The sequence below is a fragment of the Oncorhynchus clarkii genome, chromosome 21 (assembly GCF_045791955.1).
Source record: "Oncorhynchus clarkii lewisi isolate Uvic-CL-2024 chromosome 21, UVic_Ocla_1.0, whole genome shotgun sequence".
Classification (NCBI taxonomy): Eukaryota; Metazoa; Chordata; class Actinopteri; order Salmoniformes; family Salmonidae; genus Oncorhynchus; species Oncorhynchus clarkii.
Window position 1 is genome coordinate 18,214,935 of NC_092167.1, and position 22,835 is coordinate 18,237,769.

Sequence of the window (22,835 nt, forward strand, 5' to 3'; positions counted from 1 at the left end):
TTATGGTAGAGTGGCCAGAGGGATGCCACAAGGCACATGACAGAGTTTGCCAAAAGGCTTCCAAAAAGACTCTCAGACCATGAGAAACAAGATTCTCTGATGGTCTGATGAAACCAAGATTAAACTCTTTGGCCTGAATGCCAAGCATCACATCTAGGGCTGTGGTGGTCATGAAATGTAGTCAGCCGGTGATTGTCAAGCAAATAACTGTCATGGTAATTGACTGTTAATTAACAAACACATGTAGCATCTCCTGGCTTCCACACATAGCCTACAAGCCACTGATGCAGACCTTTGGAACATCTACATTTTAAAAAGTCTAATAAATCCATTTAGTATAGCTTACACCATCACAATAAATCCATGATTTATTTTAGACAGGTCCTAAGAAACATTATATGAAGAAAATATGGTCTATTTCAGAAGAACAGAATAGCATACTCTGAGTTGTCCTTATGTTAGGTCCTGATCTGGCTATGCCATCTGGCTGTGGGCTACACTAGTTAATTTTGCAGACAAGATTTGCTTAACTATTTCATGACATTATTTTATAGTATGAAGAATATAATTGAACATAGCTGAATAAAATAGGAAGGATATTTTCTCCAAAAGATTTGAGTGCGCACATACATACATCCATATCTGTGTTGAGCAGTTAACAAAAAAATAGCTATTCCTATATTCTTAATTTAGAGTTATTAAAGTAGCTTTAGTTGTTCTAAAAAAAAAGTTCGGATATATGTTTTGATTTTTAATACATTGTAAGGCTGCTTGATGTGACTCTAATGATGATTTGAAAAAAGTTGCATGAAAGGTGTGAGCTCTGCTTAGTTTTTTTTGCGCAGGCTGTACACACTGCATTAGTTTCTCAATCGCAATTTGACAAGCACTTGATAATGCTTCCAATTTCCCCGCGGCATCCCTTTGTGTGGCCGTAATGCCCCCCTAAAAAAAACCATGCCTCTTGCGGCCAGTGACCGTTGTGCCCTTGGGCTGAATATTATCATTACTATTCTACTCTCCCGGCTGCATGCCCCAAAGCACCACTGTCATGATGTTGGCCTGTTGGGGGAGATTTATGACCCCCATAAATACCTTTCCCCGTTTCTCTCTCTACTTTATGGAGTTGACTCTTGTAAAGCCTTTTGTAACATAGAGAGTCTGGTAACATCGAAAGGTGGGAAACGGAACCATATTTTGGTAATCCACCAGTTGAATATATGCATGGGTACTTAATGAATATGATCTCAGATCAGTTGTTGTCTGAGACATTACAGTTTGTCATCCTGTCATTAGTAGTATCTTGGAAAGTCGACTCATTCTAGTTATCAGATTCACATGGAATTGTTGAGCAATTTAAATGTTTAAATATGAAACTGTGAAGATTCAATGTAATTTTAGCTTCTTAAATGAATCGCAACCGAATTAGCATTGAATCGCAACGTGAAGGTGACAACCTACACGCTGGCAGGATGAATTTCGCCGATACCAACCAGAATATAGCATGAGCATAAAAGTATGGCAACTTGGTATGAACTTTGAACTTTTATTCACTAAAGAAGTGATACCCTCTCCACCCGCTAAACGTGGGCTAGGAGAGGACGGACAGAGTATCCATTCTACCACGCTCCAGTTCACCACTAGACATTCTTCAGAGTAAATATTTATTGCATTTTCCTTTTTTAAATGGGCGGTTATTTAGACTGCATAAGATACTGTATTTACGATAGCATAGCTGCCTACGGCCCGATAGATAGACAAAATATTTTTGTTCCTCAGTCTTCCTGCTCTTTCATTCAAAACCCAACCCCCTTTCTTTGTGTAACCAGCCGTCAAATCAAATCAAATGTATTTGTCACATACACATGGTTAGCAGATGTTAATGCGAGTGTAGCGAAATGCTTGTGCTTCTATTTCCGACAATGCAGTAATAACCAATGAGTAATCTAACCTAACAATTCCAAAACTACTACCTTGTACACACAAGTGTAAAGGGATAAAGAATATGTACATAAAGATATGAATGAGTGATGGTACAGAATGGCATCGGCAAGATGCAGTAGATGGTATCGAGTACAGTATATGCATATGAGATGAGTAGTGTAGGGTATGTAAACAAAGTGGCATAGTTTAAAGTGGCTAGTGATACACGTATTACATAAAGATGCAGTTGATGATATAGAGTACAGTATATACATATCCATATGAGATGGATAATGTAGGGTATGTAAACATTATATTAAGTAGCATCTGTTCCGTCCGCTAGGGACGTTTTCATTTGACATTTTATAATCAATGTATGATCCATTCTGTGTAGATGTAAATCTGTGTGATTATTTAGTAAATAAATAATTAAACCAAATTTTGTATTGCTGATTCAACTTGTTAGCCAGGGTTTGTGAACCAAGAATTTACAACTTTCAGATGAGACTAAATAAAGTGACGATTAAAAATTGACTGCTATTGAGGTAAAAGATTACCAGGTCTTTGAGTTTATTTGGAAGATAACAGCTCTATAAACATTATTTTGTGGCGCCCCGACTTTCTAGTTAATTACATTTACCTGATTAGCTTAATCAGGTAATATTAATTAAAGAGAAATTATTTTATAGAATAGCATGTCATATCACTTAATCCGGCATAGCCAAAGACACGACACCTCTCACTGAAATGGCTCTCCGTCACGTGATCTGGTCTTTCTTACAGGCTACAAGTGAAGACAGACACATCGGGGACGCATCTGCACGCGCCTTATCCAATTCCGAGGTGCATATGGAAGATATTGGAAGAACTGTCCACATTTTACTTTTCATCAGCCAACAAGATGTGTTTGCCTAACGAACAGCAAAAGCTCTAGCCTTTGTCAATCTACTATCCCCCATAGTATAAAAGTCAACCTATTATATTCTGTGCGAGAAGGAAATATTCCAAACATAGTCTGGGACAGTTCTGGGATGGGATAGATCCCAAATTAATACAACCTCTAGCAACATGAGCTCATGGGCTCTCATGAAGTGTTTGATTAGATTTCTGATTACATTTGCGCATTAATGTCAGAGTGATTAGAGGGACAATATAGTGTTGAGTACCAGGCAATTAGCAAGTTTTGTAGGTTACTAATGACCATCAGCAGCATCAGAGCTTGATAGAAGCCTAATTACAGTGAATAAACGGTCACGTGGAATTTGACTGCCATCATGACTAGTGACTGCTGGTCTGGCGGTAATACGGTCACAGTAACAGCCGATGTCACATCTGGAAGAAACCTGCCGTCATCCCTACGGTGAAGCGTGGTGACAGCAGCAGCATGCTGTGGGGATGTTTTTCAGTGGCAGGGACTAGGAGACTAGTCAGGATCGAGGGAAAGATGAACAGAGCAAAGTACAGAGAGATCCTTGATGAAAACCTGCTCCAGAGCGCTCAGGACCTCCGGTTCACCTTTCAACAAGAAAACGACCCTAAGCACACAGCCAGGACAACACAAGAGTGGCTTCGGGACAAGTCTCTGAATGTCCTTCAGTGGCCCAGCTAGAGCCCGGACTTGAACCTGATCTAACATCAGAGACCTGAAAATAGCTGTGCAGCGACGCTCCCCATCCAACCTGATAGAGCTTGAGAGGATCTGCAGAGAAGAATGGGAGAAACTCCCCAAATACAGGTGTGCCAAGCTTGTAGCGTCATACCCAAGAAGACTCGAGGCTGTAATCGCTGCCAATGGTGCTTCAACAAAGTAGAGTAAAGGGTCTGAATACTTGTGATATTTGCGTTTAAAAATATATATATATTAATTAGCAAACATTTCTAAAAAACTGTTTTTGCTTTGTCATTGTGTTTGACAATTTAATATAATCAATTTTAGAATAACAAAATGTGGAAAGAGTTCAGGAGTTGAATGCTTTCCGAATGCACTGTAAATACAGAGCAGTTCTCAATAGGCATATTTTGTTGCTATGCTTTGCTTTAGAGGGAGTCATAGTCATTCCTGTAGAACTGGTAAACTGTACAATGCAAACACACACGCTAGAGCTGCACGATATGCGCAAAAAAATCTAATTGCAAATAGTTTTTTTGCCAAATATTGTTTTTGCAATATAGATCAAAACACTTGGACAACTGTTGGAATCATAAAAAATTACTGTTCAAAAGTTTGAGGTCACTTAGAAATGTCGTTATTTTTTAAAAGAAAAACATGTTTTTTTGGTTCATTAAAATAACATCAAATTGATCAGAAATACAGTATAGACAATGTTAATGTTGTAAATGACTATTGTTGCTGGAAACGGCTGATTTTTAATGGAATATCTACATAGGCGTACAGAGGCCCATTATAAGCAAACATCACTCCTGTGTTCCAATGGCACGTTGTGTTATCTAATCCAAGTTTATAATTTTAAAAGGCTCAATGATCATTGGAACACAGGAGTGACATTAACAGTGTCTACACTGTATTTCTGATCAATTTGATGTTATTTTAATGGACAAAATTTTAAAAAACAACAATGACATTTCTAAGTGTATATTAAGAAACAAAGTGAAAAGCAGCATCGTTCCTGTTTGGTACAATCTGTTGACTGCATTTGTCCTAACAGAGCAGCATGCAAACTGACAAACGGAGTAAACTATAAAAGCGGACATTGCATGAGTGTTCTGAGTGACGTTTCAAAATATAACATGCATCATGGATCTCTTGCGATCTTTATGTGAATTCGATTAATTGTGCAGCCCTAACACACACACACGCGCACACACAAATCATTTTCTACTTCTCTGCTTGGAGGAGAGAATGCCCATAAATGTTTGATGCTGGTATTAATATTGCAATCCCATATCCAACCCTGTCCCCTGATGCCCCTACAGGTTGCTGTTTGCTTGGGTTTCTCTACCTTTTCCCCATTTCAACTTTGTGTGTGTGTGTGTGTGCGAAGAGTGTGCGTGCGTTGGAAAGGGAGAGGGAAGAGAGAGCGAGTGGGAAGAGCGAGAGGGAAGAGAGAGCGAGTGGGATGAAAGAGTCGCCGTGCCAGAGCCTGTCACTGCTGACGAGTCCACTGCACTCGCTGTGGGTGTCTGCCCAGCTCCAGCCATATTGACTATCTGTGTTGTGGCTGTAGATCAGTGCCCCATGGCAAGAGCTAATGGGGCAGAAACAGCCTGTCAGGGCTGATTGTGTAGTCTGCAACTGGAGGAGAAAGAGAGAGCGAGGGAGGGATGAGGTGACTGAGCAGACAGTGGCTGGAACCTGATCAAACTCCTGTAACTGACACAAGATTTCAGACAGTCAGGGATTTTTCTGCATAGAAAATACTTGGGCGGGAACAAACGGTAAAACAATTATCATAATCAAAATGCTTTCAGTGTAAACTTCAACAACTAAAAGCAGATAAAATGTATGTAGAAAAGATAATTGACCTATATATCTTTTTTTAATAGTATAATCTTTGAGAACTAACAATCACCAAAATACAAGCTAGGCTAGGCAATCTGGGATCATTTAAAATTCCAAAAACAATGAATTCAGCAGTATTGATTTTGTTATAATGTTTGAGAAAAATAACACATTAGCCATGGCAAAATACATAGTATTGTAGGATAATTTGTTTTAAAACGGCAACATTTTCTCTCAGCTCCATGGCAGAATATATTTATCTCAGGGCCATGACAAAATGTGTAGAATTGCAGGAAATTTGCTCTGAAACTGCAGAAATGTCTCTCAGCTCAAATTTGTGGAATTGCAGGAAATTGGCTTAAAAACCACCCCATTACCACCACGCCACCTGCTACGCCTTCCTTTTTGACAGACACACACACACACACACACACACACACACACCAGCGTTACTCCATTCTGAATCATTAAACCTCACTGAGGTCACATCACTGATAACAACACGGATGACCTTCTGGGCTCTCTGTGATGACATCATTGACTGACCCTCTTTGATGACCTCACCCAGTCTGCCTGTTTAGTGATGACAGACAGGATAGCAGAGTGTTCTTAGATTATGTCACTATGTGTTAATCACAGTACCTCATGTCCCTTTGACCTCTTGAGTGTCTTTTCTCTCCTCCATTTCATCCCTCTCTTCTCCCCCTCACTCATAGCCCTATACTGAGAGAGATGATTTTAGTGTATTCTGCGTGCGGTCAGGGATCATCCTGTAGCAGGCTGAGTGCAACCCAGGAAGAACTGCAGCTGGCTGGCTATGTCTCCGTACGTGCATATATTTGGCCAAGGTGAACACAGTTGACGTTTCTTCACTGAAAGACCTATGAAACATAGCTGTTTATTTCCCTCTTAATAAAACATGGGGACAGTGTGATAAACTGGCTGATGAGATTTGATGATAATTCCAGAGCCATCATTAATGTAAACACCATCTAGTCTCTAGGGAGGAAGGTCAGCCCTGTCTCCCCCATACAGTGTTCTCTCCTGGGGTTGTATTTTGTGCACTAGGCCCCTCTGTGGACCATGGAGCTGGAGCTCGTCTCTTTCTGTTGTTCACTGTCCCACTGGGAGGGTGTGCAAGCCACCCCTCTCTCACTCTCTCTCTCACACACACACACACACACACACACACACACACACACACACACACACACACACACACACACACACACACACTCCTTGTTGCTGTGGAAGGAGCATATGCTTATGTGTTGCTGTATGAGAGGCGTTGGAAAGGCCTGGGAAAGGACTGAGTGCCAATAAACACTAGGGGTGACCTTCAAGCAGCGCGGAGGTTACACACACACACTGTACACACACACACACAAACAAACACGTGCTCTGCTTGGCAAATAAACATTTTAACATCTCTCGAGCTTATCTGATTCCTCTTTGTTTATTTCACATCTCGACTTTGGCAGCAAATTCACAGGTTTATATTAGCAGTTACACACAAACAAGTGTGGAAACGGGTCCTATGTCGCCCCTGTGTCCCTGGTGTCCAGATATAATGACTACAGAGCTATTTTAGCCCTCCACTCTGAAACTGGTTCTCAGAAACATGGGTTAAAAAAATAAACATTAGGAGAGAGGCTGACTCCTACTGTACCCAGTCCCTGTCTAGTCTCTCTCTGCTCATTCTCTCCGCTAATCCTCGTGTCCCCTTGTGTGTGGATTTTTGGCGCTCCCGGCCCAATGACTTACAAACACATTCTCTATCCTCTCGTCCATCTGACAGACAGACAATAGAAGGGAAGCTCGGTGTATGGAACCAATGAGAACTCATGGTACAGTTGTTACAGTCTGTCCAATCGCAGGCTGAGACAACAATGATAATACGTCTCTGGTCCCTGAACAGTGCACTAGTTTTAACCCCGCCTCTGGGTTACATAAGGAAAAATGTTGTTTTTTTATTCAATAGTGCTCCTGTCTGAGTGAGGTATGTCATTGTCACAATAATGACTCTGACTGCGCCAGGGTTCGAGCGATTCTCTTCAGCTTTATGTACTCACTAAAAACTGTGTGCTGTGATTGTCTTTACCGGCCATCCACACTAACATTTTACTGGATGCTTTATCGTAACATTGACTCTCTAAATGGCTTTCACACCTGTAGTACTTTAGTAGTAGCTTATACATTCACTGTGACACTATGGTGTCCTAGATGGTTGCATTTACTCTGGAAATGTGGACCGTTCAAATGTAATTTCACACAATCTCTGCAGAATTCGCCGTCGTTGCGATGGATGTTACTCGCAGGCTTTCACCTTTCTCCTTTTGAAAGTGAAACGCGGATTCACCATGGCTCTAGCTGTATTGTGTTCCTGTGAAGACCTTTTAAGAGGTTCACATATTGATGGAGCCAGAGAGCTGAGGCACATATAGGGAATTTAGAAAGCTTATTTGGAAGGCTATCCCAAGAAATTGCCCCCCCCCCCCCCCTCTCTCTCTCGCTTTCTCTCGTTCTCATCTCTCCTTTCTAATTTTAAGACGGAGGCTTGGCCCTCTGGACAATAACAATCTCTCTCTCTATTTGTTGCCTCCTCCTCCTTATCAGCTGTGAAGTGAATTGCATGTTTTGTGAAATAATTTCAGCGTCCTCTCCCGTCCTAGAGAGCTTCCAGTCGCCCATATTGAGTCATGGCTAATGTTTCTCATCAGAAGTCCCTTTCTTCCCTTGTACCTTGTAATGACTAAATTGTGTTTCCAAGGTCACAGTTGGAGTTGTTTTCAGTGTAATGCCTCCCGTTTCCCAGGCTGTGGTTTAGACGGGTCTGCTCAGTGCAGATAAATATGGCCGACGATGAGGCAGGCTGATTGATGTTGAATCAGTAACCGATTCCCAGCGCAATGGCACAACACAGACCGAGGGCCCAGTGTAGAGGCACCGCAAGAAGCCACCAACATGCACATCATGGTGCCAGCAGTGCCATGCCAATGCCAAAGAGGACCTTGCTAGCCGTCACTACCTGGCCAGTGGCCAAGCTAGAAAGGATTGAAGTACAGTGTTTTTCTAACCAGCATTTCTCTACAACAAATGAGAATTCTTAACCATACCCTTAGCCCCTCGGAAGGGTATGGTTATCTGAGGGGCTGCCTGGGCCGACCCTAGCATTTTGGGGGCCCTAGGCGATATTTGGTTGTGGGGTGGGGGGGTTGGCATACATAAATGTTTTGCCAGTGAGGTTCCCCCCCCATCCTTCCTTTCCTCTGACGGTCCTCATGAGAGCCAGTTTCATCATAGCGCTTGGTGGTTTTTGCAACTGCACTTGAAGAAACTTTCAAAGTTCTTTACATTTTCCGGATTGACTGACCTTCATGGTTTTAAAGTAATGATGGACTGTCGTTTCTCTTTGCTTATTTGAGCTGTTGAGAGAATGCCAAGTGTGTGCAAAACTGTCAAGACAAAGGGTAGCTACTTTGAAGAACCTCAAATATAAAATATATTTTGATTTGTTTAACACTTTTTTTTGGTTACTACATGATTCCATATATGTTATTTCATAGTTTTGATATCTTCACTATTATTCTACAATGTAGAGCATAGGAAAAATACATACATACATCTTAAAAAAAAGATATTTTCCTTTATTATTTTCTACTAACCCTACTTCCCTTAATTGGAGTAAACTAATGGACAACAACACCTAGGCTTCTACTTCCAGATTATACCTACTATATACATTTTACGGACACAGTATATTTTACAATAGTTATATTTAGTTTGTTTTTGGTCCTGTCCTCCTTCTACCCTCAACCTCTCCCCTCTATTTCTGATTCTGTCCATCCAGTTTTATTTCATTTGCCATATCTTTTTTTTTGTGATGTTTCACAAAAGTTCTGAACCTATATACATTTTACAGACTCAGTATATTTATCTTGTTATCTTGTTGTTATTGGTCCCACCCTTCAGCTCCATTCAACCCCTCCCATCTGTCTCTCAACACCATCCATATTGGATTTCTATTTGCCATATATTTTTCAACTGTGCTGTGATGTTTCACAAACGTTCTGAAACGTTCTATTCCCATAGTTTCTACAGATTGTGAAATGTTTTATTGTTGCTAAAAGTTTTATTATATTATTGATCAATTGACTAAGACTTTTCAAATCACCCAGTAGTGCTATCTGCAGAGGTAGCTCTAGGTAAATGTTGCAATTCTTCAGTCATTCCTGGACCTGGGACCAAAAACAAGCTGCATATGGACAGTACCAAAATAAACAAGTCCTTTGGGAAGTTTGTCTACCCAGCTAATTTAGTGACTGACATAACAAGAGAGAAATCGCTGATGCACAACCAAATTTCGAAATTGCACCTTGTGTATTCTATTATTCTAATGCTCAACAGTAAATTGAAACCTTGACTTAGCCACCCCCCCAAAAATATACTAATGCCCAGGGCCGTCCCTGGGGGCTGCCCCACACACACACACACACACACACACACACACACACACACACACACACACACACACACACACACACACACACACACACACAGGGAACAGCATACTAGGGATGTGAATTTTAGTTGTCTGTGAGTGGATTGTCTTTGGATTAGATATTCTGCTGTCCAATCTCTTCTCCCTGGCCAGTCTGCTGATTGACTTCTCTCACTGGGGAGCACAGCGCTCTGCGCAGAGCAGGGAGTCTAGACAAAGACATTAAAGCTATTTCAGATTATTTATCTGCCTGCCTGCTCTCTCCTTTGGATTGCGCTGAAATGGTAGCTTAGCTTTCCCTACCTGTGTCGCTGGTTCACATTTCTTTTTGTGACAGGGTTTTTAAAGATTCAACTATGTATTGTTTTTAACACAATAGGTTGTAGAGGGGACTGAAGATTGTGTGTGTGAGTGAGTGAGTCATGGGAAGGTCTTAATGAATGTTAGCAAGGGGTTAATTGGATCAACCCATCTGCATAGAACATCTGGCTGACACACACACACACACACACACACACACACGCAGTTTAAAAGTCAACATATACTGCTACCTTTCCTATTGACTGCAGTTCCACCTGTTTTCTATGTCTACAGCTGTGTGCTTGTCACGTTTTCCCTTTAACCTTCACTCTCCAATACTGTAGGAGGCTGTGTTGTAGGAGGCTGTGTTGTAGGAGGCTGTATTGTAGGAGGCTGTATTGTTCGGAGTCTGTATTGTGGGAGTCTGGTTTTCTATCGAAATGAAAATAAATCACACTGAATGCCAAATGTTATATTGTCAAATGTTGGAGGGTGTCTTTCTAGATCTCAGGAAAATATCTGAAGGTGAACATATGCAAACACACACACACACACACTCTCTAACACCCTCTTCTCCCTCTCTCCAGACTATCTGTCCCAGGGGGTGGATCTGTCTGGTATAGACGTGATAGAGAATGACCTGCTGCTGATCAGCAGAGCCAGACTGGAGGTGGAGAACCAGGCCAAGAGACTGCTGGAGCAGGGCATGGAGATACAGGTAGGACACACACACACAGTCTACAAAGAAAATGTGGAAAAGTTTGTTCCTAGTTATCACTCGTACACATTTCCTGAAAGGTGACTCACACATTTTTTTTGCAATTTGGCCAAACCGAGAATTCACTGTAGGCTCAAACAAGCAGGCCAGAGATGGGTTTCAGTCAGGTAATATATGACCCGGTGGGGCCCAGCTGACGCTGAGTTCCGGCACCGACGCCCACTGAGATGGCTTTGCCTTCAGCATACCTCACTGTGAGGACCAGATGGTCATCACTGATCTGTCTCTACCTCTCTCTCTCTTCCCTCTCTCTCTCTCTCTTCTCCTCTCTCTCAATCTCTCTTCCCTCTCTCTACCTCTCTTCCCACTCTCTCTCTACCTCTCTCTACCCCTTCTCTCTCTCTACCTCTCTATGTATCTGTACTTCTCTCATTCCGTTGGTCAGTGTACAGTTTCAGATTTAAAATCTACTTTTAGATTCACTGAACGGATACTGGAGAGAATGCTTTTTTAAATAGAGCTGAATCAATATGAACCTTCTATTGAAAATGTTTACTGGAAATGTTAGGAGTTCTCCAAGGTTAAGTGTATAATTTGTCAGCCCCATACCCCAGCGAGCAGGTTGGCTACAGTACTATTAATAAGAAACTCACAGTATATTAGACAGGAAGCCTTGAGTTGGAGGCCAGGGTCCACCCCCCTGTACGGCTATCGGGGAAACACGCCCTGCAGCCGGTCAAGGCTCTGAATGTAATATATCTCTGATACTGACCCTCACAGCACCGCTCGGCAGCTAAAGTAACACTGTCCTCGCCTGGTCCGACCTCGATTGGCCTCAGCCCTGTATTTCTATCATACCTGAAACACTGGCGGTAAACGCAGTTTCTCTGCATTAATGCCAATAATAGTCCATCCACCCTCAACGCTAACTCACTAGAGATTGTTTCATTATGAAGTGTACTATCTATAGCTGTATACTGTTTGTTTTTTTGCTGCGATTTAGGTGCTATTTATAAACCTTTTATGAAAATGACACATCAGATAGCCTAACAATGAAGAAAAAAAGTAGTTAGCTTGAGGATAAATTCAGACGGTATTGTTGAGCGGGTTTTGCTCAGCGGGTTTTGTCTGGCTAATACCCTACACAAATGTGCTGTAATATTCGAGGTAAATTAATTTAGGCCTAAATCAAATGAAATCCAACTTGAGAGACTCCCCAGGTCTCCTGAAGTCCTCCTATTTTGTGTGCAAATGTTTTCACCGCGGCCTGTAGGTCCATACTATTACTGAGTTGCCAACTCAGACAGTCTTTCCTGAGACATTGTGCTTTACATGTCCATTGCGCTTCACACAATTTAAACACATTTTGATGCATGCCAAGATATTCCAGAGATTGGGGACTGTTGATATTGCAACCACACAACTCAAACACCGGTTTCACCAGTATGAACGAAAATCGCAAACCACTTTTTCTTTTTCTGTTCAAGCCCTCAAGAACTGTTGTCTCCTAAAGATGATCATCTGTTTGCATCTGCCAATTTATTGACTGTCCAGTATCCAGAAGACCTGTCCCCAGAGCTTCCTATACAGTTCATCTCTTTCCGTAATGTGTTGGGGCTGGCAATTAAGGAGAATTGAGAGGCTAAAATGAATGATGTTGCAGAACTGCTGTATTTGAAGCACTCCTCCCTTCTGCCCAGTTTCCCTGATGTTGCTACGGAAATTAAGCTGTTTTTACCATCCCTGTAACTGTCACATCTGCAAAGAGATCGTTTTCTAAACTAAAACTCATAAAGAACTACATGCGCTTTTGAGCACCTCCGTAAGCTCCAGTCATTGCACTGGCACCGTCGTAGCCTTGACTGTGGCATTTGTTCGTTGTCCCCCTTATACTTTCAATCAGTGAACAAAAATGAAGACCTGTGGAACTTTTTCAGTCACATTCCTGAAGCCCAAGAAACAAACACTTAGCTTCCTAGTACATATGGAAATGTAAAAAGGTTTGTTCTTTTCATTTTTATTCCACTATACCTCCCGAAGGGGACACCGCTTTTTGCCTGATAAATGTTGACCCTGTTCCTCCACCCATCCATTCATCCCTCCGTCCCTCTTGACTGCACTAGAGATGAAAACTCTTCTGGAGAATAGTCAAACCCTCAAGGACTTTCTGTTTGTCTTTTTGTTTCTACTGCTTAATAAATCATCTAGTATTTATTATTGACTGCGATTTCAGGCCTGGCTTGGCAATTGGAGAGTGATGCACACAGATGTGTGTCTGTATACTCAGGGCTTGGTCAGAGCATCACTGTGGCACGCTATAGTGTGTAGTCCCTGCTTCTTATCAGGCAGCTCAGATGAAAGACTAATCCTGCATCCCAAATGTCACTCTATTCCCTATATATGGTCAAAAGTAGTGCACTATATAGCGGTTACAGTAGGCCGATGCTGACAGGAATGGAGAACGGCCACACCTCCAACTGTCTACTGCTTGAGTACCTGTACCTGTGTGTAGGTGTCTGATATACATCTACAGAGGTATTATTCTGAAGGAGTAGGAAGTTAGGAACGTGCGTGTGCAGTGTGTGGGTGCCCTTGAAACAGTCAAACTCGTCTTCCAGTTTTTAGTTTACATTCCCTGCACATGGTGATTTGTTAAATTCATCAAGCCTTATTGTGGTTTGATGTTGGGAATGTAGTGACGTTATCTACTTGTTATGCACCAGATGAGAGGGAAGAGTAGCTCACGGGAGGGCGGAGGTTTTTTTTGAGAGGGGGATTCAAGGTGAACGTGTCAAGGTCTAATTGCTATCAGACAAGCAGCATGCCTCCCGTTCTCCCTCCGTGAGATATTCACTTATGCAGCTCAGCAGACAGGCAGGCTGACAGACAGACTTCTCAAAACTGCAACTCAGACAAGAGAGGGAGACGGGCAGAGAGAAAGAGGCCGAAAGGGAGAGGAGGAGAGACGGCGAAAGTGTGGGCGGGAAGGAGAGGGAGGGAGGGAGGGAGGGAGGGAGGGAGGGAGGGAGGGAGGGAGGGAGGGAGGGAGGGAGGGAGAGAGGTAAATGCTTAATCTCATTTTTTAATCTGAAGTGTTTCTTCTTCATTACAAACTGCTCTGTTTCTCTGAGCATTAGTGTGTCTCACTACCTCATTCTCTCGCTCACTCTCTCTTCCCCTCTCTCTCTCACGCACGCGCGCATACAGACACACACACACACACACACACACACAGGAGAGTGTGTAAACCCTGGCCGTTGTCACCGTGACCCAGAAAGCTGTATTCTCAGGGGGACAGTGTCCTGTTTCAGAGACTCTGGGGGGAGGGGAGAGCGGGATGGGAGGAGGTCAGGAGAGAAGAGATGAGGAGGGATGCATACAGGCAGCCTGCTCAGTCTCACCCTGGGACCATAATGGAATGATTTTGACCATAAAAAGAACTCTGGTGAGAACAGAACAGGATAATCTGGGCCTGTGTCTGTTCTCCATAGTCTGTAATGGGCCACATTCTGTTCAGCTCACTGTGATGATAAAGATAGATGTGTGGGTGTGTAGGTTGAGGCTATACACATTATCTCAGGTCTCTATAAAGGCTAATCTGTATAGACGAGTAACCACCTCTCCTTCATTAGAGCTCATCTGGCCTAGACTACTGATGTGCACTTTCCAGGTCATGCATGTTTTCCATGTTAGCATGTATCTGTGTAGGTTGTAATTCCCCTTGATTAGTGGTATGTGTGTGTGGCTGTGTGTGGCTGTGTGCATGACTCCTGGCATGAACACCACCACGCCGAGTCTCATTTGCGGAACGGGGAAATACAGGACCCAGAGTTCAATTCCTTATGAAAGATATCTCCCGCACACGATTACCTACGTACGCATTTAGTAGTGTATTGTCTAGCCTAATCATCCTACATGCTATTATATAGATGTATTATTGTTAAATCCCCATAGATGTGTTATCATTGATTGCCCAGAGAGGCCAACTCACCTGGTTTCCCAGGTCTGAATCAGTCCCTGATTACAGGGGCCAGTTGAAAAACAGCAGAGCTGTGGTCCTGGAGGCCCAGTTGAATAGCCCTAATCTAAATCGATTCTGATGTTACTTAAGTGTTGTGTCTGCTGCTACAAATGGGCTTTGACTGTGTATCCCTCCAGCTAAACAGAAGGAAATCAGTGTCAACTTGTTTTTCTCACTTAGCTCTTACTCAGAAAATGCTAAGAAAGTGCTATTGTGCCTCTGTTGCCATGGGTAAACATGGAGGGAAATAGGTTGGAAGAACCGTTTATTTTCAGTCATCCCTCCACATTTATTATTATGAGTCTGTTTAATTGCCTGTGTCTCTGCACACTAGACTTATTTATAGTTGTTATATTATCACCAGAAACAGAGAAGATTGGAGAAGATGAAAGCTAGTTTCACGCTGACGGCACCTTGTCTCTGTATTAAAAGGCACAATGTCTCTGTATTAAAAGGCACCTTTTCTCTGTATTAAAAGGCACCTTGTCTTTGTATTAAAAGGCACCATGTCTCTGTATTAAAAGGCACCATGTCTCTGTATTAAAAGGCACCTTGTCTCTGTATTAAAAGGCACCTTGTCTTTGTATTAAAAGGCACCTTGTCTTTGTATTAAAAGGCACCTTGTCTCTGTATTAAAAGGCATCTTGTCTTTGTATTAAAAGGCACCTTGTCTCTGTATTAAAAGGCACCTTGTCTCTGTATTAAAAGGCACCTTGTCTCTGTATTAAAAGGCACCTTGTCTCTGTATTAAAAGGAACCTTGTCTCTGTATTAAAAGGCACCTTGTCTCTGTATTAAAAGGCATAAAAAAGTACACTGTCAGCACATCAGGAAGAAATGTGCTTGCAGCCCTCTTCCGTAGTCCCTGTAGATACAGTTGTATCTTCATCGGAGTTCATCAACACAATCAAGAAATTGTCACTTAAAACCTAAGGATCCACCCCGTTTTTTAAATTTTCACCTAAAATGACATACCCAAATCTAACTGCCTGTAGCTCAGGACATGAAGCAATGATATGCATATTCTTGGTACCATTTGAAAGGAAACACTTTGAAGTTTGTGGAAATGTGAAAGGCATGTAGGAGAATCTAACACAAGTGTAGTCTGGTAAAAGATAATACAAATATATTTTTTTGTACCATCATCTTTGAAATGCAAGAGAAAGGCCATAATGTATTAATCCAGCCCAGATGCAATTTAGATTGTGACCACTAGATGTCAGCAGTGTATGTGCAAAGTTTTAGCCTGATCCAATGAACCATTGGATTTCTGTTCAAAACTTTTTATCAAGACTGCCCACATGTGCCTAATTTGTTTATTAATAACCTATCATGTTCAAAATTGTGCACTCTCCTGAAACCATAGCATGGTTTTATTTCACTTTAATATCTACTGTAAATTGGACAGTGCAGTTAGATTAACAAGAATTTAAGGTTTCTGCCAATATCAGACATGTCTATGTCCTGGGAAGTTTTCTTGTTACTTACAGCCTCATACTAATTGCATTAGCCTACGTTAGCTCAACCGTCCCGCGGACGGGGCACCGATACCGAAGAAGTTAATGAGCTTATATCCACACCCAGAGCCTATTAGTCATCTAGAATCACAGTCATGAAATGTCAGCCAGCCATTACTAGCATCATTCCTAGACCTGTCTCTGACTGATCTGAACTCTGAGAGAGAGAGATAGAGAGAGCAGATGAGAGGATCTGGAGACACGAGAGGAGGATGGAGGGAAGATGAGAAGGGAATCGATGGAGAAAATAAAGGATGGAGAGTGGGATAGACCAGATCAGAGGTGACTCAGGAGCAGATGGCCCCTCAGCCTGGGAGTGAGTGTGTGCCTGTGTGTCAGTCTGTGCGAGTCTGTCTGACCACCTGTGTCTGTGTGTGTCATGAGAACCACAGGAGACATGAGGACATGCAGAGAGAGAGAATGAGGGAGCAAGGCAGGGAGGGAGGGTTAGAAAAGTTGAGAGGAACAGACAGAATGTGTGAAAAGGTGGTTTTCTACAGTGCACGCTGTCTGTATCTTTCTCTCTCTCTCTTATTTTCACACAATCTCTCTTGTTCCTTCCCTCACTCACTCTGCATAATTACCTCCTTCTTTTGCAACTATGTCCTCTCTCTCTCTCTCTCTCTCTCTCTCTCTCTCTCATATATCTGGATGGATGAACAGGAGAACTGTTCTGTGATGGTACAACGTTCTCCTCTCTAATAGCAAAAATCAAATCAAATCACATTTTATTGGTCACATACACCGCTCTGATTGTCCTACAGCTAGATCAACAGAACACTCACCTAACACCCCGTCCTGCAATCACAACCAGGATATATTTAAGCAATAAGGCACGAGGGGGGTGTGGTATATGGTTAATATACCACGGCTAAGGGCTGTTATTAAGCACGACGCAACGCAGAGTGCCTGGATACAGGCCTTAGCCGTGGAGCAAAATTACCGTTTTTTTAGCGAATCTGATGCTATTCAACATATTTTGCCGTGATACTGAGAGCGATGTTTTCATTTTTAAATCTAATTAAACCTCAAATATAGGTGTGTTGACTGTGATAACGATACTGGATTATGAGCTGTCGTGTGTGTGTGTGTGTGGGTGTGTGTATATATATATATATATATATATATATATATATATAGCGCCATAGAAGCACAGTGACATATGCCTCTATGTGGTAACAATGGAAGTGTGGCTTTCAGTTAGTTTTTTTTTTTTTTTTTTTTTCTTGCATCCCATGAGAGGGAATGTCATTCCAGTTCGTCTGAATGTCATTCCAGTTCATCTGAATGTCATTCCCGTACACTGCTTGCTATGAATTATATCTGATGGTGTTTAGGTGACAAGTTGCTCAATCTGATTGGGTGCTACACCCAGCTGATTGGTTAAGTAGAGACAGGACAAGAGATAATGTCTGTATTAGGCCTACTTTGTATTGTTTGAAGGCACAAAGAACACGCGAGAGAAAGTTCAGGTCGAAAGTATAGCCTTGTCACTGATCGAAACGACAACAATGAAAACGTGAGTGACGATAATCGCGTATGGATGGGAATAATCTTTATCACACTTCATTTGACAGGTTATTTATGGCATGGTAGTGACGGTTTCATTATTATTGTGAGCTGACCTTTGAGGTACCACAAAGGAGAGACTGGCGGTGTATGTGTTAATAACGATTGCCTCAGCAGGGCTGATCAGGGAGGATCTGTTTATTTGTTTATGGAACATGTTGCCAAGGTATTACTACATACTGTAGTCTCTTCGCTAGTGTTCAGAAAGTTGAGGAGTCCGTCCTCCTACCAACATGCTACAGTCCCTTCATTTTAATTGTTGAGACTTTGGGATTGTTCCTCATACATACAGAGACAGAGCAGAGCTGTCCACAGCTCCTGGTGTGGCCTGTCAGTAAATGAGGAGAGAGAGGAGTTGGCTTAAACAAAGTGATATTGTGTCCTCAGTGTAGCTCAGTGTTCTGTGAAGACCAATTTTTCAGCATGTGTTTATTCTGTGTACCAGCAGGGAGGTGAGTGCTCTGTGCTGGAAAAAACACTTTCCCTCGCTGTTTTACATTACCAGGCCCACTAGTTAAAATGTGTTTATAGTTAGAGCTCTGGGTGGAAAGAGAGCAGAACAAATCATTGTGCCTACCTGGTGATTTCTCTATGGAGATATATACTGGTCCACAAGAAAATGTGGGATTTTTCTACCACTTTACACTTGTTTTGTGGTCAGATGTACTGAGTCGGACACTTCTTCCTCCTATGACACAGAATATGATATATGCTATTTAGCAGGTGCTTTTATCCAAAGCAACTTAGTCATATGTGCGTTAATTTTCATATGGGTGGCCCCAGTGGGAATCGACTCACGATCTTGGTGTTGCAAGCACCATGCTCTTCCAACTGAGCAGCACAAGACCACTTCCTGTTATTTTGGTTCTGGTTCATCTAGCAGAAAGACACTGATTTGTGTCTGTTTGGTGGTAAATGTATGATAATTAATGGGCATAATTTGCTATTGTACACGTCTTGAATATTGAATAGCGTTTTAGCATCTATTCAAACGTTGACCTTTTTTTAGTTTGAATGTCAAATCAAGGGAAACTAATTGCCAGTGATGTTGGGGGAAACATAAGTCATCTTATGCTCAAGTCATTAGCAGACGGCAAGAGGTTTGTCATCGAACAACAATTGAAGCAGTTTACGATACCATGAATATGACAGTACTGTGCTATCGTCTCCTCATATTCATTAGTCTATTTATTTGCTATTAATTACTCCAGCAGGAGTGTGCGTGCGTGCGTGCGTGCGTGCGTGCACATTGATGAAGTCCTCATTTTATATTAATATTTGACGATACCACGTCTCCCCCCAGCCTTGAAGAAATGAGCCAATTATCTAAGTCTTCTGAGTAGAGTTTGATCCTGTACTGTGATGTCCAAATAGATACCACATGGATTGTTTGTCAAGTGATTTTTGTTTCTTACACTTCTCCAACATTTCCTCTCTCATTGACTCACTTGTGATGCCTCTCTACATGCGCTTGTTTGTCAGCTTTTCACTCCTCTGTCATTTTCCCACCCTCTGTCTTCTTCCCATCCTCCTCTCCTAAAAAGCGCATTCTGTCTCCTGGTCGTTTGTCGTGTGTGCATTTTGTATCTGTCTTAATTGTACACAACCAGCCCTAAAAGACTTGAGTAGGCCTTCCTGATGTTTGTTATGGGGTTGCCTTGGTTATGCAGCAGACATTATTTCTCACTTATTTCTGGCTCTTCTGCTTAACACACCCTCTATTTTCTCTATTATCTCTTTTAAAAGCTGTACTTTCATACCTTTTTTTTTAATCTCCTTTCCTCCTGAATGATTTAGCGCATTTAACCTCTGTTTTAACTAACCTCAATCTCAGCAATTTAGGAATACAACTTTGTGAGGAACTCCGACAGCTGTAGATTAAGTCAAGTAAAATCATAAGCTCGTTATTGTGTTGTTTGATATTGTTACATCAAAGCAGATTGGACCTTTGTCATCAAACAGACACACACACACAAACTTACAGGAAAGCAAATGTCAGAGTGTACATAACCCACCTACATGTGTCTGAACATTCTCACCCATCCTCTTATCAGCGATTGGTTTGTTTGACAAATACACACCGAGTGTGTGCATGTGTGTGTGTAAATGTCCACTCCCTGGTAAAAGTTATGGACAGTGGGTAATGGTTCAGGCCAACAGGTGTCTGTAGGAAGGAACCAATGAAGTGGAAAGCAGAGGGTTATCATTTGCATCGCTGCCTCAGTCTCTTTGACCAGTCTCGTTACCTGGAAGCTGCTGTAGCTGGAACTACTCCCAGAACACACATAGACACACCCGCATATATATATATATATATATATATATATATATATATATATATATATATATATATATATATATATATATACATATATATATATATATACTGCTCTAAAAATAAAGGGAACACTTAAACAACACAATGTAACTCCAAGTCAATCACACTTCTGTGAAATCAAACTGTCCACTTAGGAAGCAACACTGATTGACAATAAATTTCACATGCTGTTGTGCAAATGGAATAGACAACAGGTGGAAATTATAGGCAATTAGCGAGACACCCCCAATAAAGGAGTGGTTCAGCAGGTGATAACCACAGACCACTTCTCAGTTCCTATGCTTCCTGGCTGATGTTTTGGTCACTTTTGAATGCTGGCGGTGCTTTCACTCTAGTGGTAGCATGAGACGGAGTCTACAACCCACACAAGTGGCTCAGGTAGTGCAGCTCATCCAGGATGGAACATCAATGCGAGCTGTGGCAAGAAGGTTTGCTGTGTCTGTCAGCGTAGTGTCCAGAGCATAGAGGCGCTACCAGGAGACAGGCCAGTACATCAGGAGACGTGGAGGAGGCCGTAGGAGGGCAACAACCCAGCAGCAGGACCGCTACCTCCGCCTTTGTGCAAGGAGGAGCAGGAGGAGCACTGCCAGAGCCCTGCAAAATGACCTCCAGCAGGCCACAAATGTGCATGTGTTTGCTCAAACGGTCAGAAACAGACTCCATGAGGGTGGTATGAGGGCCCGACGTCCACAGGTGGGGGTTGTGCTTACAGCCCAACACCGTGCAGGACGTTTGGCATTTGGCAGAGAACCCAAGATTGGCAAATTCGCCACTGGCGCCCTGTGCTCTTCACAGATGAAAGCAGGTTCACACTGAGCACATGTGACAGACGTGACAGTCTGGAGACGCCGTGGAGAACGTACTGCTGCCTGCAACATCCTCCAGCATGACCGGTTTGGCGGTGGGTCAGTCATGGTGTGGGTTGGCATTTCTTTGGGGGGCCGCACAGCCCTCCATGTGCTCGCCAGAGGTAGCCTGACTGCCATTAGGTACTGAGATGAGATCCTCAGACCCCCTGTGAGACCATATGCTGGTGCGGTTGGCCCTGGGTTCCTCCTAAAGCAAGACAATGCTAGACCTCATGTGGCTGGAGTGTGTCAGCAGTTCCTGCAAGAGGAAGGCATTGATGCTATGGACTGGCCCGCCTGTTCCCCAGACCTGAATGCAATTGAGCACATCTGGGACATCATGTCTCACTCCATCCACCACGTTGCACCACAGACTGTCCAGGAGTTGGCGGATGCTTTAGTCCAGGTCTGGGAGGAGATCCCTCAAGAGACCATCCACCACCTAATCAGGAGCATGCCCAGGCGTTGTAGGGAGGTCATACAGGCACGTGGAGGCCACACACACTACTGAGCCTCATTTTGACTTGTTTTAAGGACATTACATCAAAGTTGGATCAGCCTGTAGTGTGGTTTTCCACTTTAATTTTGAGTGTGACTCCAAATCCAGACATCCATGGGTTGATAAATTTGATTTCCATTGATAATTTTTGTGTGATTTTGTTGTCAGCACATTCAACTATGTAAAGAAAAAAGTATTTAATAAGAATATTTCATTCATTCAGATCTAGGATGTGTTATTTTAGTGTTCCCTTTATTTTTTTGAGCAGTGTGTGTATGTGTGTGTGTGTATATATATATATATATATATATATATATATATATATATATATATATATATATATATATAGAACTTGCACAATTGGTGGCTGACTAACTACTTTTTTGCCCCATTGTGTGTGTGTGTGTGTGTGTGTGTGTATGTATATATATATACACACACATATACACACACACACACACAATGGGGCAAAAAAGTAGTTAGTCAGCCACCAATTGTGCAAGTTCTCCCATTTAAAAAGATGAGAGAGGCCTGTAATTTTCATCATAGGTACACTTCAACTATGACAGACAAAATGAGGGGAAAAAAATCCAGAAAATCACATTGTAGGATTTTTAATGAATTTATTTAAAAATTATGGTGGAAAATAAGTATTTGGTCACCTACAAACAAGCAAGATTTCTGGCTCTCACAGACCTGTAACTTCTTCTTTAAGAGGCTCCTCTGTCCTCCACTCGTTACTTGTATTAATGGCACCTGTTTGAACTTGTTATCAGTATAAAAGACACCTGTCCACAACCTCAAACAGTCACACTCCAAACTCCACTATGGCCAAGACCAAAGAGCTGTCAAAGGACACCAGAAACTAAATTGTAGACCTGCACCAGGCTGGGAAGACTGAATCTGCAATAGGTAAGCAGCTTGGTTTGAAGAAATCAACTGTGGGAGCAATTATTAGGAAATGGAAGACATACAAGACCACTGATAATCTCCCTCGATCTGGGGCTCCACACAAGATCTCACCCAGTAGGGTCAAAATGATCACAAGAACGGTGAGCAAAAATCCCAGAACCACACGGGGGGGACCTAGTGAATAAACTGCAGAGAGCTGGGACCAAAGTAACAAAGCCTGCCATCAGTAA

The 22,835-nt window shown here is 42.3% G+C and overlaps 1 protein-coding gene across 1 annotated transcript in view; it reads left to right on the forward strand.

Moving 5' to 3' along the window:
* LOC139378683 (component of oligomeric golgi complex 5) overlaps window positions 1-22,835 on the forward strand; it is a 91,510-nt gene that overhangs the window by 25,925 nt on the left and 42,750 nt on the right. Inside the window, exon 7 of the mRNA XM_071121095.1 lies at window positions 10,772-10,902. Coding sequence (XP_070977196.1) covers window positions 10,772-10,902 — 131 coding nt within the window. The remainder of the gene's footprint in view (window positions 1-10,771; window positions 10,903-22,835) is intronic.